We start from the raw sequence: 17,240 nt of genomic DNA, 5'->3' as shown, positions 1-17,240 counted from the left end.
CTCAGAAAACAATAGTTTTATTGCCTGCTGGGAATGGTCTCTCTCCCATGCTATCCTCTAAAGGATGCTAGGCATTGTTTGGGAGAGTGCTCACTGGTACGGTCTTAAATCATGTCAGGGAGTATGCTAACAGATAAACAGTTAAACAGTGTAGATGACTGCAAGGACAGTGTTTAAGCTTGGGCAGTCACCCTGTTTAGTTTATTTACTAGTATAACTGTAAGCTTCCAGTCTAGAATCTGTGTAGCCAGATTAGCAGCGTCTGTGGCCAAGGCAGTATTCTCTGGCTCGCAGCATATGAAATGCTTTTCTTTAGAAAGTATTTGCTTGGGCACAGCACCATGTGAATTCAACTACATGACTTCTGGGCTGGTTCTGGATCATATGTGGATTGTTTGGAGGGCAAAGAGACAGGGATCTGTCTGTATTCCTCCAGACAGGCATGCTTTAGTGTATTAAGTATTGTATATATATTATATATATCAACTGCTTTAAATGAACTTCAGAAATATAATTTTTTTAAGACTATACACCTATGTTTCATTTATGTATTTCAGGTAAGAAATGAAAGGGATTCAGCTCAGACTCAGATTTTATGAGAACATTCACAGAACTGCGTGGCACCCCCCACTACTCCTGGTCTGAGTTAGTAAAATAACATTATTGGTAAGTTAAGCACACTGAGGCATCTCATAAATGCTTTCATAAGCACACATATTTATTATAGAAACACCGTCTGTCAGCAGCTTCCTTATAAAGCTCTATTTTCAGGGATTTATAGAGCTGACATATGTATCGTGGGGGGACAAGCCTACATTTGCAGGGCGATGACCTTATAGGTCTTTACCTCTATTTTCTACAATTCTTTAAATATGTTGTGTTGTTCACTTTGAGAAGCAGTAAGATGTAAGACAAGCTGATTTTCTTTGTGAACAGCTCCCAAGTGTAAAAGAAATCCACTTTTCTCCTTTAATTTGTATGCATATAAACTAGACTGAAATTTTGTGCAGCAATAAGATGATGTTTAGATGCTTGTGTAATTTTAAAGAAGCTTTAGTTATTTTTAAATGTTCTTTGGCAAAAGATTATTTCATAGTGTGGTCTAATCGTATTTAATATTTTGAAAAAGGAAACATAGAAGAATACATAAATCTGATCTGGGTTAGAAATGCCTTCTTTTGTCCAACAATGATCCCTTCCTGCTAGGCAGACTTGCAGCTCTTCAAAAAATATCAGTGCCTCACCAAAAGTTAGCCAGGTAAGTCAAACCACTGAATAACATGAAAGAGCATTTCCCACTGTTTGAGTTGTTTATGAATGACTTCTAGCAATAACATAAAAATAAAAGGCTGAATATCACTATAGAATCAGTGGCATGAGGATCAACGCTATGAATAAATGTTGATATGAAATGTAAAAAGGTAAGAGCAAAGGGATGGTCTTCTGGTCAGGCAGGTCAAGATGAATAAATCCTTTAAAATATTTCAAAATCCTTTAAATATTTCGGAAGATTGCAATATTTAAATGCAAAAAATAGCAAGTAAAAGAGAAGTAATTTGCTTTACTTTGAAATATCTCAATGTTTTCAATCACAAAATGTGAATTTTTTGTTCTTCAATATGACATTATTAGTATTCAAAACTGTATATATATCACCTACAGTCATTGCCTTTATTGTGCTGTTTACCAAAATACAGATTCTAAGCAAATGAAATACAAATGTGTTGCTGTCCATGCCCATAAAGTACGTTTACACATACTATATGCAGCTGTTGAAAAAGAATAAAATATCAAAAATATAAAATGCAAACCCATTACAGCCAACTTACTGTTGTTTTTTCCAGGGTGAACACTAAAGGGATAGAGCAACATGCGGACAGCTATATAAAATGAGAAAGTTTCTCTGTAGTGGGGAAAATTGCTTTGACACTTTATTCTGTGTTATTTTAGAAATAATGCTTTGGCTTACCCTGAAACTGAATCCCAGGCCTCAATTAAGTTGGAATCTAATGAAACAGAAATGCAGCTCAAAGGAATTCATCAAAATCTCCTCTAAGTGGCAACCCAGATTTGAGGAGTGACAGCCAGGCTACTACCTTTCAAGCCACCAAAGATTTTTAAACATGCTACAGAAGTGCTACTGCACTTGTTTGAGAGGTTGGGAAGTTATGAAGCACATGGCTGTATTAGTGCCCCTCTGCTGAATGATTAATGGAGCAGTGGCCTTTGGAAAAGGAGGCAGAGTAATAATAAATAAGAATGTCAGTAAAATATATCATGCAGGCAAAAAACATTGTCCATGAGAATCTTCAAAGGAGCTCTTCCCACAGTAGTATTAACCTGGCTGAATGCTTCGGCTATGGAAATAGAATGTAATCAATATACCTAGCGTATACCATGGTAGTATGTTTACAATGCGATATATACAGTGTATTACGTCTATGCATATAAACATATTTAGGCAGTAGATAAATGTATAATGCATATGATTTGCAAAGAAAGTTTTGTTAAGTATACTGAAAAAACCCCATAATATTTCTTCATCTAGAGTTACTTTACATTTCCTATTGTTACATTTGAAGGTGAAGTTCTAAATTTGATAGCAAAAAGAAATATAATTTCTGACTTCCTAGTGTGCAATTAAAGAATTCAAGGTATTATAAAATTACTCAGCAGGTCACTCTTCCAGTAAATCTCATTTATTCACATCTCATTTTCTAATAAACCAAAATATATCTCACCTCTGACCCCTATAAAAATTTCACAGAGTGGACATGAAAAAAGGGAATCTGATTCATTTTTCCATTTCTAGTAAGACAAAGCTTCTTTTACTCAAACACCAGCAATATGCAAGATCAGAATAATATACATTAATATAAATTATTCTTTCTTAGGTCTATTTTCTTCCTGGTATTTCTTATCAGAAATCTGACTTGACAGTAAATAAGTAAGTTTTTTTTTTTCACACCAATGATTAGTAATGAATAAACAGAGCAAGTACTAAAGCTGGCTTTGCACCTACTGAATGCTGCAAGTGTCTGTACTCATTTGATATGCATCTAGCAAAGCTTGGATGTTCCCAGAAGGCCACTCCATGAACACTGAGAGAGCAGCGTCTGCTAGTGGTGCCTGTAAGTCACAAAGAAGACAGAAAATATTTATATAAGTGAGAGCAATTGGAAAGAATGAACCTTATTTAAACTACATTCTATGCTATTTTAAAAGCACACACAAAAATAATTTCATGCAATGATCATCAGCATATAGAGAGTAGTATACAATTCTGAAACACATTTCAATGTTCACTTGGTGGGTTTTTAGCAGTGTTTTCTTAATTAAAAAGATTTTTATGTTTTGCTTCATTTTCATCACTTTGCCTGATAGGTCCTGTCAAATTGATTTTTTCTCAGCTTTTTCTCTCTGGCTATAATGCATATATATGTATGTGTATACATATATATACACCACCAACCCATGCATATATGTAAGCTATAAGAGGCAGAGCATATGTACATGCATATACATACTATATGTATGTATATGCATATGTAAATATGTGGGGCTTATATAGATATATTCACATATATGCATATATACGTATGTATACGAGTCTAGTAATGATTCTGTCTAGAACACAATGCAAAAGATTTCTCCCCTTTTTTATCACTGTACAATTTCAAAGTAATACTGTACCTGTGGCATTGAGGGGACATCGATTGAATGCCATGTCCCCAGCTGGGGTCCTTTTCCACACCATTGACATCAAATAGTCTTCAGGACATATCTCATAAGGTGCTGTCATTTAGAAATGAGAATTTAAATAGAAGCATTAATGTAAAACAGATATTTTATATCAGAAAAGTAAGTCTTCAATCTTGTCCTAATTTTTCCTGAAATGTATATGTTAACTTCATATGGTTTAATTTTAAGAATCAAGTACAAAAATGCAAAAATACAAAACCTGCAATTTTTGTGTAATATCTGTCTTTGTGATAGATAGAATAGTCTGTGCCTTTATTCTCTTCAGCAAACAAACACTCTTTAGGTTGTAGCTGCAATGTTAATAGGTTTGAATCTTTTCTTGTTGCTCTATTTTGATCAATAACATTAAGCATCTATCAGAAGATGATGATATTTAAAATATTTAATATTTTAAAAATATTATAATATTTAAAATATTATAAGCTGTGATGCTTATCTTACATTAAAATTTTTAAAGATTTTTCTAAAACTTAAACTGTATGTGAAAGAATCAGTTCTGAAACCACAACTGAAGCACTAAATGTGCTGTATACACATGCTGAAACCACAATACAGCATCAAATGAGAGCTGTATATTCTGAAGACTAAAAAGCAGGTTATTTCTTTGAAATGTGTTTCAGTACAAGTTGGTAATTAAGCAAGTATAGTCAATAATGTGGGACTGAGAAGCTATAAAACAAAATGGCCTTTTACTGGTTATTGCAATACCATTTAAAAGGAAAAAATATTTTCACAAATTTGTAGTAACAGAACTGCATGGGGAAAAAGAAGGTTCTGCAAATGCTTCGTGTTTTATTTTCACGTGGTCATGACTTACAGATTCCTTTTGCTCTTTGTATTTTTACTGTAGATTCCCAGTTTATGATTTTGGAGTAAATTAGATTAACACAGCAAACATCTGGCTGAAGTCATCTCACAACTTAAAGCACTGACAAACGCTAGTTACTGAAACCTAATTAATTCCAAGTTCAGCAGAGAAAAGCCATGAGTTGTTTAAAAGTATTATTATATGTATTTCAGGAAAATTGTAACCCTACTGTATTACAGCAAAGCATTTACAAAACAAGAAAAAGGAAAAGATAAAGGAAATTTTATCACTATAGCAGATGGGGTGATAAGGCAGAAAGCTATTCAATGATTCACCCATGGTTGCATGGGAGATCTCTAGCAGAGGCAGGAACAGAATACAGATTTTGCCCATCCCATTACCTAATCCATAAAACTGTCCATCTTCCCTGTTTTGTACTTCTGCTGACAGAAGAGTGAGGTGAGTAAGAGAACTGAGCAGACTTGCGCACAAAACTGTACCCTCTCTTTGTGGAAGACAAAGAATACCTTGCAGATGGCTCAGTAATACTAATATGAATCACAGTTGGGCAGAAAAATTGCTTGCTAAATTTGCCTCACCATCAGCATTCCTGAATCATAAATCAAGACCGTTGGTGCTGCTAAAAAACTAGAGATCCATTAATGGCAAAACCCAAAGAAAGTTGGTTATATTCCTAATCTAGAATACTAACATTGCTTCAGATATGCCCAAAAAGTGAATGCATCAGGCCAGTGTTACAATGGGAAAAGCCAGATTTTGATAAACATAAGCCATCTGGTGACATAAGCAAATGCAATTACCATCCTATTATGACCTTATAAACAAAAGAAATGTTCTGATTTGGGGAGCGTAAATGAACATAATAAGGAGGTAATATTATAAATTACATAAATTTGCTAAAGCTTAGAGCTCTTTGAGAAGTATATTTGTCATGCAGCTGTGGCCATTTCAAATGTGTTGTGTTCACTAATCAACACTTTAGGTGTTGATTCTCAGAACTAAAACTCTTACTTCCCTCCCAATACTGAATGTTAAATGGATTTTTTTTCTGAAAAAAATATATACAAGCATATATATGCATACTTATATATACCATATTTTATCTTTTATGTTAGCAAGTCACAGGTAATATCAGAGATTTCCCATCTATTTGGAAGGGTACTACTTGTGAGCTTTTGCATCACACTTTTCAGAACTCAAGATTATGTTTTAACTTTAGCCTAGTGCCAGAGATAATCTCTGCATCTGTGTGTTCTGTTCAAAGTAAAAGGCATTCCCAAGACCCAGAGTTATCAGGAAAGAGGTGCAGGAGCAAGTCACAACTTAGAAGAGTGTGGCTACTTAGCCCAGGCAAGGAAGTTTTCCTGGTCCCTGGCTGACTGTGCCTTTCAACACATTGTACAAATACCTTGGATCAACAAATGCTGCGCATAAAAAACAAAGCAGTTGTCGTGGTTTAACCCCAGTCGGCAACTAAGTACCACACAGCCACTCACTCACCTCCCCCACCCAGTGGGATGGGGGAGAGAATCGGGAGGAAAAAAGTAAAACCTATAGGCTGAGATAAAGGCAGTTTAATAGGACAACAAAGGAAGAGATAATAATAATAATAATAATAATAATAATAATAATAATAATAATAGTAATAATAGATTATACAAAATAAGTGATGCACAATGCAATTGCTCACTACCTGCTGACTGATACCCAGTCTGTCCCCGAGCAGTGATCACTGCCCTGCAGCCAACTCCCCTCAGTTTTTTTACTGAGCATGATGTCATATGGTACAGAATATCCCTTTGGCCAGTTTGGGTCAGCTGTCCTGGCTGTGCCCGCTCCCAGCTTCTTGTGCACCTGGCAGGGTATGGGAAGCTGAAGAGTCCTTGACTTAGTATAAGCACTACTTAGCAACAACTAAAACATCGGTGTGTTCTCATCCTAAATCCAAAACACAGCACTATACCAGCTACTAGGAAGAAAATTAACTCTATCCCAGCCGAAACCAGGATAGTATCCACCCCTTATTCTATACCACCTATGTCATGCCCAGGTCCTACACTTTCCAATACATTCCAATTAATCACCACCACTTTTCCTGTCTTTTGATACATATACACACCGATATCATGCCCTTAGTCTATGGGCCATCCCTATAAAATTTTGGTTGAGTTCATTTAGTCCATGACTTTGGGCTCCATCTGTCATAACAGTCCTTCAGGGCAGGAGAGATGGTGTGTGGTGTTGCATTGTTGTATGCTGAAGTCAGTTCTGGTTCTATCATTGCTGCATTTTGCTCGGTTTCATCAAAGTTCATTCTTCATTAATTGAGGTGATTCTTACTGTAATACTCTTGATATGGCATATAGCCACCATAGAAGTGATGACATACAGTATTATATAGCACTTAACATCATACAATTTAATTCACTGTCTATTCTCACCCAAAATCAAATCCCCTTGAGGTACACATCGGACTTCCCCATCCTCCTGTATCACCCACCAAGTGCACCCAGGTCCTTGAGCAAAAGCAATCCCACGGATGGGTTTGCCTTTGCCTGAGGCAGCAATAACCCAGACTGTCTTCCCCAGCATAGTTTTTATGTGCACTACAGGGGCTTTATCCCCTTCTCCAGTATGTAAAAGTTCTGACTGGGCAGGGCCAGCTCGACTGGCAGATCCCCGAGTGTTGACTAACCAGGTGGCTTTTGCTAAATGTGCGTCCCAATGTTTGAATGTCCCACCACCCATTGTGCTCAGTGTGGTCTTTAACAGCCCATTGTATCGTTCGATTTTCCCGGAGGCTGGTGCATGATAGGGGATGTGATACACCCACTCAATGCCATGTTCTTTGGCCCAGGTGTCTATGAGGTTGTTTTGGAAATGAGTCCCGTTGTGTGACTCAATTCTTTCTGGGGTGCCATGTCGCCATAAGATGCTTTTCAAGGCCCAGGGTAGTGTTCCGGGCGGTGGCATGGGATATGTTTCCAGCCATCCGGTGATTGCTTCCAGCATGGTGAGCACATGGCACTTGCCTTGGTGGGTTTGTGGGAGTGTGATATAATCAATCTGCCAGGCCTCCCCATATTTATATTTCAGCCACTGTCCCCCATACCAGAGAGGCTTTAATCGCTTGGCTTGCTTGATCGCAGCGCATGTTTCACATTCATGAATAACCTGTACAATAGAGTCCATGGTCAAGTCCACCCCTCGATCACGAGCCCATCTATATGTTGTATCTCTTCCCTTGATGGCCTGAGGTGTCATTGCCCACCGAGCTATAAATAATTCACCCTTATGTTGCAAGTCCAGATCCACCTGAGCCCCTTCAATCTTAGCAGCCTGATCCACCTGCTGGTTGTTTTGATGTTCTTCAGTGGCCCGACTCGTGGGTATGTGAGCATCTACGTGACGGATTTTACAACAAGGTTCTCTACCCAGGCAGCAATATCTTGCCACAATGCGGCAGCCCAGATGGGTTTGCCTCTGCGCTGCCAGTCGCTCTGCTTCCATTGCTGCAACCACCCCCACAGGGCATTTGCCACAATCCATGAGTCAGTACAGAGATAGAGCACTGGCCACTTTTCTCGTTCAGCAGTATCTAAAGCCAGCTGGATGGCCTTTACTTCTGCAAATTGGCTCGATTCACCTCCTTCAGCCGTTTCTATAACTTGTCGCATAGGACTCCATACAGCAGCCTTCCACCTCCGATGCTTTCCCACAAGACGACAGGACCCATCAGTGAACAGGGCATATTGCTTTTCATTTTCTGGCAGTTTATTATACAGTGGGGCCTCTTCAGCACACGTCACCTCCTCCTCCGGCAACATTCTGAAAGCTTTGCCTTCTGGCCAGTCCATGGTCAATTCCAGGATTCCTGGGTGACCGGGGCTTCCTATTCGAGCCCATTGTGTGATCAGTGCGACCCACGTACTCCACGTAGCATCCGCTACATGATGCATAGAGGGGATCCTCCCTTTGAACATCCAGCCCAGCACCGGCAGTCACGGAGCCAGGAGGAGCTGTGCTTCAGTGCCGATCACTTCCGAAGCAGCTCAAACCCCTTCATATGCTGCCAATATCTCTTTTTCAGTTGGCGTATAGTGGGCCTCGGATCCTCTGTATCCGTGACTCCAAAACCCTAGGGGTCGACCTCAAGTGTCCCCTGGTGCTTTCTGCCAGAGGCTCCAGGTAGGGCCATTCTCCCCGGCTGCAGTGTGAAGCATGATTTTTTACATCTTGCCCTGCCCGGGCTGGCCCAAGGGCTACTGCATGGACTATCTCCTCTTTAATTTGTTCAACGGCTTGTCGTTGCTCAGGGCCCCATTTGAAATTGTTCTTCTTCTGGGTCACTTGATAGAGAGGGTTTACAATCAGACTGTAATTTGGAATATGCATTCTCCAAAAACCCATGCCGCCTAAGAAAGCTTGTGTTTCCTTTTTGCTAGTTGGTGGAGACATGGCTGTTATTTTGTTGACCACATCCATTGGGATCTGATGACGTGCATCTTGTCATTTTATTCCTAAAAACTGGATCTCCTGTGCAGGTCCCTTGACCTTTGTTTTACGGCAAAACCGGCCTTCGGGAGGGTTTGGACTATTATCTTCCCTTTCTCAAAAACCTCTTCTGCTGTGTTGCCCCACACGATGATGTCATCAATGTATTGCAGGTGTTCCAGAGCCTCACCCTGCTCCAGTGCAGTCTGGATCAGTCCATGGCAAATGGTGGGGCTGTGTTTCCACCCCTGGGGCAGTCAGTTCCAGGTGTACTGGACGCCCCTCCAAGTGAAAGCAAACTGTGGCCTGCACTCTGCTGCCAAAGGGATTGAGAACGATGCATTAGCGATACCAGTTGTGGCATACCACTTGGCTGCCTTTGACTCCAGTTCGTACTGAAGTTCTAGCATGTCCGGCATGGCTGCACTCAGCAGCGGCGTGCCTTCGTTCAGGCCACAATAGTCTACTGTTAGTCTCCACTCCCCATTAGACTTTCGCACTGGCCATATGGGACTGTTAAAGGGTGAGCGAGTCTTGCTGATCACTCCTTGGCTCTCCAGTCAATGAATCAGCTTATGGATGGGAATCAGGGAGTCTCGGTTGGTGCGATATGGCCACCGGTGCACCGTTGTGGTGGCGATCGGCACGTGTTGTTCTTCGACCCTCAGCAACCCCACAACAGAAGGGTCCTCTGAGAGACCGGGCAAGGTGGATAGCTGTTTAATTTCCTCCGTCTCCAAGGCATCTATACCAAAAGCCCACCGGTACCCTTCTGGGCTCTTAAAATAGCCTCTCCTGAGGTAGTTGATGCCAAGGATGCACGGAGCCTCTGGGCCAGTCACAATGGGGTGCTTTTGCCACTCGTTCCCACTTAGACTCACTTTGGCCTCCAGTACCGTTAGCTGTTGGGATCCCCCCGTCACTCCAGAAGTACAGATGGGTTCTGCCCCTGTATAGCTTGATGGCATTAGGGTACACTGTGCACCGGTGTCCCCTAAAGCCTTATTACTCCTGTGGGTCTGATGTGCCAGGCCACCAAATCCACACAGTCCAATAAACCCTGTTGTCCCCTTCCTCCACCTGTCTGGAGGCAGGGCCCCTCTAGTCCTGGTCATAGTATTCGTTACTCACTTCTTGTAGATATGAGTCAGGATTCCCTTCATTAAGATCAGAAGTAAGATCAGCCCTTCTACTCTGCCTGGGGAACTACTCACTGGAAACTGGAGCAGCAATGTTCCTGGAAGCACCCCCTTTTGTCATTGTTTTCCCTTGCAACTCACGTACCCGTGCCTCTAGGGTCGAGGTAGGTTTTCCATCCCACTTCCTCATGTCCTCTCCGTGGTGGCATAGGTAAAACCACAGGGTGGCCCGTGGTGTATACCCACTGTATCCTCTCTCTTGAGCAGAGGAACGCTTACTCCTAATAGCTGAGATACTGGTCCATACAGGTGAGGAGCAGGACATATCCTCTTTGAATCGCTGGAACTCCTGGGACAGGTTCTCGGCTAGCATGTCCAGCATTTTCTCCACAGCCAAGATGCAGGCCCGTAGGGAGGAAGAGAGACTTTCTTTGTATTGCTGGAGTTGGCCAGCCAATTCATTCACTGTTTGTCCCTCTCCGTCTCTCCAGGTCATTACTGCCAAGACTTGGCATACGACAATGGTGCACTCCGTACAAACTTGCACCGCATGGGTTGTGTGCACCTGACTTCATCTGGATCTTTGGATACCTGTTTGTTGTTCAGGTCATCATAAATCACCTCCAGCATGGCTAATTCCCTCAGGTACTGGATACCTCTCTCCATGGTGGTCCACTTGCCTGGGTGACATATAACATCTTCCTCGAAGGGATACCTTTCCTTCACAACTGACAGGAGTTGCCTTCGGAGGCTGAGGGCTTGCGCCCCTTTGCCCTAGAAAGGGATCCCAGCTGCTTGGCTTCTTTACCCTCTAATTCCAGGCTACTGGCCCCGTTATCCCAGCATCGGAGCAGCCAGGTGACAATGTGCTCGCCTGGACGACGGCTGAAATCCTTTCACATATCTCGCAGCTCACTCAGGGATAGAGATTGGGTTGTTACCATTTCATTTATGAGTTCTTCCTCTCCCTCTGAGGAAGAGGAGGAACCCTCACGACGAGTTCTTCCTCAGGGGGAAGTGGAGAATTCTTCCTCTTCCTCCTCCTGTTATCGTGATGGCCCTGTTTTAGAGTAGTCTGCCTCCTCACTGGCAGGGCAGTATGCTTCTTCCTGCTGCTCCCTCTTAGGAGGAGCTTCTTCATCCCTTACTAAATGAGTTGACTTTCACTTCCAATATTTATTCTTGTGTATGGGGGTGACTGATACTGGCATGGGTTGGTTCTCTAGTTCAGCTGCAGTGCCTGTCATGGGGGTTGGAGTAACCACAGTGCCTGTTGTCGGGATTGGAGTAGACACAGTATTCTTAAATAGTTGTTTAACCTTAAACAAGACCTGAAACATATTCAGGAGACAGCAATAGGAACATGCTGGTTGAACATCCCAAGGATATTCAAAATTCTCAAGAGCTATTGTAACTAGCCTGGAGGAGAAAGGGAAGATGGATGAAGGTGTCTTCCCCGTAGATTGGCTCTCCAAGGAGAAAAAGTAAAAAGTGTAATTATTAATAATTTCCAATAGATGGCTCCCAAAGTACAGAGGTGACAGCAATGTTGAGTACAAATACCAGATTGGTCTCAGAACCAGTAATTTTATCATACCATAAGCCAGTGTTACACAGTACAGCAAAACAATAACCTTAATCCCCCTCCCAGAGGTGATAAACAGCACATAAATACTGATAATCAGTATATACAGCAAGTAAAGTGTTACATAACACAACTCTGAGAACAAATACAACAACTTTGAGAGCAAATAAATCAACATCATGACCAGCAACTACTAAACTAATATAATGAAAGCTGATAACAAATTAGTTTCAACACACTTTAGTCAGATCTGTCATTATCTCAATGCTTCGTGCCCCACGTTGGGCGCCAAAAAGGACTGTCGTGGTTTAACCCCAGTTGGCAACTAAGTACCACATATCCGCTCACTCACTCTCCCCCACCAGTGGGATGGGGGAGAGAATCGGGAAAAAAAGGTAAAACCTGTGGGTTGAGATAAAGACAGTTTAATAGGACAGCAAAGGAAGAGAAAATAATAATAATAATAATAATAATAATAATAATAATAATAACAACAACATCAACAACAACAACAACAATAAAGACTATACAAAACAAGTGATACACAATGCAATTGCTCACCACCTGCTGACCGATGCCCAGCCAGTCTCTGAGCAGTGATCACCGCCCCCCGGCCAACTCCCCTCAGTTTATATACTGAGCATGACGTCATATGGTATGGAATATCCCTTTGGCCAGTTTGGGTCAGCTGTCCTGGCTGTGCCCCCTCCCAGCTTCTTGTGCACCTGGCAGAGCATGGGAAGCTGAAGAGTCCTTGACTTAGTATAAGCACTACTTAGCAACAACTAAAACATCAGTGTGTTATCAACATCATTCTCATCCTAAATCCAAAACTCAGCACTGTACCAGTTACTAGGAAGAAAATTAACTCTATCCCAGCTGAAACTAGGACACCAGTTCTTCCCAAAGCTAAAGTATATCTGGCAGAGCTTACTAATCAGGCACCCACCCACATTATAGCATCTGTGAGGCTCCAACCCATGTTGCCCATGGAGACATAACAGTCACACTGGAGTTGTATTATATCTGAGTTAAAAAGCCTTGCTGGCCATGCTGGCTCTGCTCAGGACCATTTGAAGTATTTCTGTAACTATGGCACAATTAATTCATAACACATCCACAGATAAATGTGAATTAGCTGTACAAAATCATAGAGAATTGCTAAAATTTAGAAGCAAACAGCAAATACTGAGGTAAATTTACTAAAATTGGTAAATAAAAACCAGATCTCTCTTTCACTGATGATGTGATTCAGCAATATCTTCCCACACAGAGCATGTACTCAAATTTACCACGTTATACCCCCATAATGATAGGCCTGAATTCATCCCACCTAAGCACAAACACTCAGCAAAGTCAGTGGTCTAGAAGCACAGTCTTTTTCTGACATTACTGGTGAGAGGACATGGGTGTCCAAGAGGCAATCAACACACCTGCGATCTGAGGAAGCTCTGTACAACACACAGACAAAGCAAGAGACACACACAACCTCACAGAGCTTATGATCTACCTAGGCAGCTAACAAATACGGGAAAGGGTAATGAAAGGGTGAAGCAAGTTAGCCAACACCACACAGTAGTTCACAAATGAAGCTAGAATTACAGTTCCTCTCTTGAATCCTAATTCAGCGCCACAGGCAAAATTATCTTAAACAAAGGCAACAGAAAAGAGCTTTTGAACATCTTGTAGAATAGTGTTGTAATCAGAGACAAAACAAACCCCAAAGGTTTAATTTTATTTTTTAGTTGTTGACAATTATTTGAATCTTCCTCCTTCTCATATTGTATCTTACGTAGCTAGTATCACCTCTGAAGAAACCTTCTACCTTCAATAGGAAATCATTAGCTAGTCTTCGGCAGCAGTTGTGCACTTATCTTATTAACAAACAAGGTAGTCTGTCATTGTTTTCAGTAATATTTTGGTCAAAACAACTCCTATATTACATTTTCTACCACTGACAATAGGCTAATGAGAAAAATATTGAGGAAATGTTTTGAGTAAAATCTGGGTAAAGCATAAATATTAGAACATGTATAGAATTATTTTTGAATTAACTGTTATGGAATTAAGTATTTCTGCAAACCAATACTACCTTATTGGAACCTAAGATATTCTTAAAACTGTTATAAGAACATGGTCTTATTTTTATAAAAATAAATTTACAGAAGTCTTCTCTCCTGAATAATACTGTACTTTGTTATCAGTTCTCATGTCTCTTCGTTTTTACTGACAAATTTGATGGGATTTACCTTATTTGTCTTACACATTTCTCTAAAAAGTTTCTGATCAGCTTGCCATGTAACTCCTTATCAGTCATGGGTTGCAATTTCTTTTGTTACCTAGCTGTCTGCTTTATTCCTATGGGCAGAGGAATTGTTTGTTCATCCTGTGTAAGTTTTCCACAGTGGTTCATGCGTGACTAGCTGCTTAGCAAATCTAGAAGGTTTTTTCCTTTCTCTGATTTGTTCAGAGCTGAAGCTGTCCTTCACAAAAGGATACTTTGAGTGCAGAGTACTAAATCCTTAACATTGCTGACCTACTAGGAGTGTAATCTAACTGTAGGCATTTGGGATAGAACAAAGGAGCAATGATTGAAACCAAAATATCTTCAGATCTTTGTTTTTCATTCCCAGAATATTACACAATGGAAAGAAACAACCACAGTTTTAGAATTTATAATTGTGAATAGAAATAAATCACAAAGAATGATACTCAACATTTGTCCAGAAACCAAGCTGTTTGAGAAACCAACTTTCAGATAATAGTTCTGAGCCTGCCTTTCTTAGTGCTGCTAATATTCAGCTTCTAGGAGTGTCTGATGTAATTCAGTCCCTGCCCAAACCATTTGAAGAGAATCACTGATCGACTATGAAGAAAATCTTGTATAATGTTCAGATAATGCAGAACTCAAACTACAAAGAGTCCAGTTAAGATTTTCAGTCAGTCAAGTGAACAGCTCTGTTTGCGAAGTATCTTATTAACAGCAGCCAGCATAATAGAAAAAGGTTTTATTGTCCTTTTGCTTCCACAGCTTAAAGTCAGATATAATTTAACTTTCTGTAAGTCTATAGACCTCTGTGTGATACAAACAGGTGCAGCTTCATCCACTTTACAAATACGTTATGCAGATCTACAGAGCTGAGGATCTAGTCTTACGCTAATGGCAAAGCAATGCTAATATAAGAAAAAATTAACATTTTAGTCTCTTATGTTTCTCAATTACTTACACAGAAAAAGAAACCACTGAGACAAAAATAACTTTTCTGAACTATTTTAGGGCTATGGAAGAAAAGCATACAAATCATGAAATTTGCTTATACTTTGAACTATCATCTCTGTATAGTACTTTTCAATTTTGCTCGGTGTTTTTAAAATGTCAATCTGTATATCATTTTATAAAATTTTGGTAAATTATCCACTGTCTACATTTAAATCTGAGACGCTTTAGTAAATGTCAGTCTAGAAAGAGATAAATTAAATCTGTTATTCATGTATAATCTTCTGCACAAGTATAGCTTGATAAAAGGTGCTTTAGGTTATGGTTTCCATAAGCATACTGATTCTAATCTGGAATTAATCAAGTAAATAAGTAAATTTACCAAATGGCAAATAAAGCTCTGTGAGCATTAGACTTGTAAATACATCTGTAAAATACTTTATTAACAGCAGGTGGCAACCTTCGAAAATTGGACTGCAGCAGCACGGTTTTACTTTTAAATATACAAATGCAAATTATTTCAAGAATGGTTTTATAAGTGGAAGCTGGTTGATCTGAATGTCTGCTTATTGAGAAGATCCACATTAACCTTCTCTTAGTGCTATACTTTTATAGAGGAAGTCTGCATCAACTATGGAAATTATAATTTGTTTAGGAATCCAATACAAATACTGTTTTGTACTGCTTTTCAAATAGTAAATGTTTTATTTAAATTAAAGAGATCATTTGAGAAGTAAGTTAAATTTGGTTAACTTCTCCAGTATAGTATTATAACTTTATAACTACAAATAGTCCCTTTGTTGTTCTTCGAATGCAGTGAGATTCATTGTTCTACAGTACTGCAAATACCTTGAAAACTGTTCTTTGATGGCTGTCAAGGGATAAACATGCTGCCTATGAAAATGTGGGCTTGATAACATAAAATGCACATCTGCTATATTTCCCATTTCCTGACCCAAAGCATCCCTGCCATTTAAGTCCTTTCTCTGACTAGCAGAGAACATAGCCATCGAAATGTCCAGAAGTCAAAGTGATTGCTAGATTGATTTTTGCTGCTTCCTGGCTTGCAGTTCAGAACACATAATTTCCCAAGTGAATGGCTAAGACATCCTACACTAATTACACCTTATTTTGTTATCTTACACCTATCCAACAATGCATTCTTTTCCTTTAGGACAATGTGTCTTTACAGATAAATATGATCAGATTCATCAGCTGTTCTTGTTTACTCATCACTTTTGAAGAAGTTCAAAAATACACTTTTATTAGCTTTCAGTGGGAAAGACTTAAATTTGTTGGGAGGGCAAAGTAAAAAGTGCTGCAAAGAAATATATTTAAACATTATATTACAGGAAAGAAGTGCCTTTTTCATTTTAAATTACTTTCCTTTTTATAAAATGTTGCTCATGTATTCATTTGTTCTATACAGTACAGTAATGTTCACTTTTCCCCTTATCTTTACTGCACTGAAATTTACCCCAAATGTATTACAAAGACATCTCTTGTACACTGGATAAAAGGAATTCCATGATTTACAAAACTAACCCTGATATTTTGAGAAACAGTGCATTTAGAGAGAATTTCTGTAGCAACGAAATATTTTTCTGATAACCTTCTATACTATGGTATTTTGATTTATTTAAAATATGATGCATTGCTCATACATCCAATAGGGCTAGTTTACACCTAGCTAAATAAACACAATTCTACTGAGAAAAACAGCAGTGACTTGTCTAAAGCAAGGCCAGATATGTCTCTTTTTGGCTATTGCTCTATGGACATTGATCTTGTCTCTCCTAAAGACAACCATTAAAGTAAGCCATACTGTAGTATAGATAATAACAATGATTATATTTGTATCTCACCGGGACACCTCTGTTCACTGCATCTTCTAACTTCCTCTCCGGTTCCTTCACACTGTTGCCCAGTCACGGCAGCACCTTGACAGATCCTTATCCGTCTCTCCCAGCCACCGTCGCAGGATTTGGAACAGCCACTCCAGTGGCCCCACTGGTTCCACTGGCCATTTGCTGTTTGGAGAAATATAGTTGCAGTGATGACATAATGACAGTCATAAAGGAGGATATTCTTTACTTGGCTAAGAGAAGAAAACCCCCCCGATATAAACAACAGTGACAGAAGTGGTAGATGTAGGCACAAGGAAGATGGGGAAGTCTCTACTTGACTCCTAAATATGGGATTGTTGTCTAAATG

General features: G+C 39.8%; 1 protein-coding gene across 5 annotated transcripts in view; it reads right to left on the bottom strand.

The window, feature by feature from the left end:
- ADGRB3 (adhesion G protein-coupled receptor B3) overlaps nucleotides 1–17,240 on the bottom strand; it is a 489,817-nt gene that overhangs the window by 260,619 nt on the left and 211,958 nt on the right. For all 5 annotated transcript variants that reach the window (XM_076332999.1, XM_076333002.1, XM_076333003.1 and 2 more), the window contains exons 7-9: nucleotides 16,892–17,056; nucleotides 3,694–3,795; nucleotides 3,023–3,129 (exon numbers count right to left, since the gene is read on the bottom strand). In XM_076332999.1, coding sequence (XP_076189114.1) covers nucleotides 3,023–3,129; nucleotides 3,694–3,795; nucleotides 16,892–17,056 — 374 coding nt within the window. The remainder of the gene's footprint in view (nucleotides 1–3,022; nucleotides 3,130–3,693; nucleotides 3,796–16,891; nucleotides 17,057–17,240) is intronic.

This window comes from Aptenodytes patagonicus, chromosome 3, assembly GCF_965638725.1.
Source record: "Aptenodytes patagonicus chromosome 3, bAptPat1.pri.cur, whole genome shotgun sequence".
Classification (NCBI taxonomy): Eukaryota; Metazoa; Chordata; class Aves; order Sphenisciformes; family Spheniscidae; genus Aptenodytes; species Aptenodytes patagonicus.
Note: the sequence above shows the minus strand (reverse complement) of the source record. Positions and strands in the feature narration are given on the sequence as shown.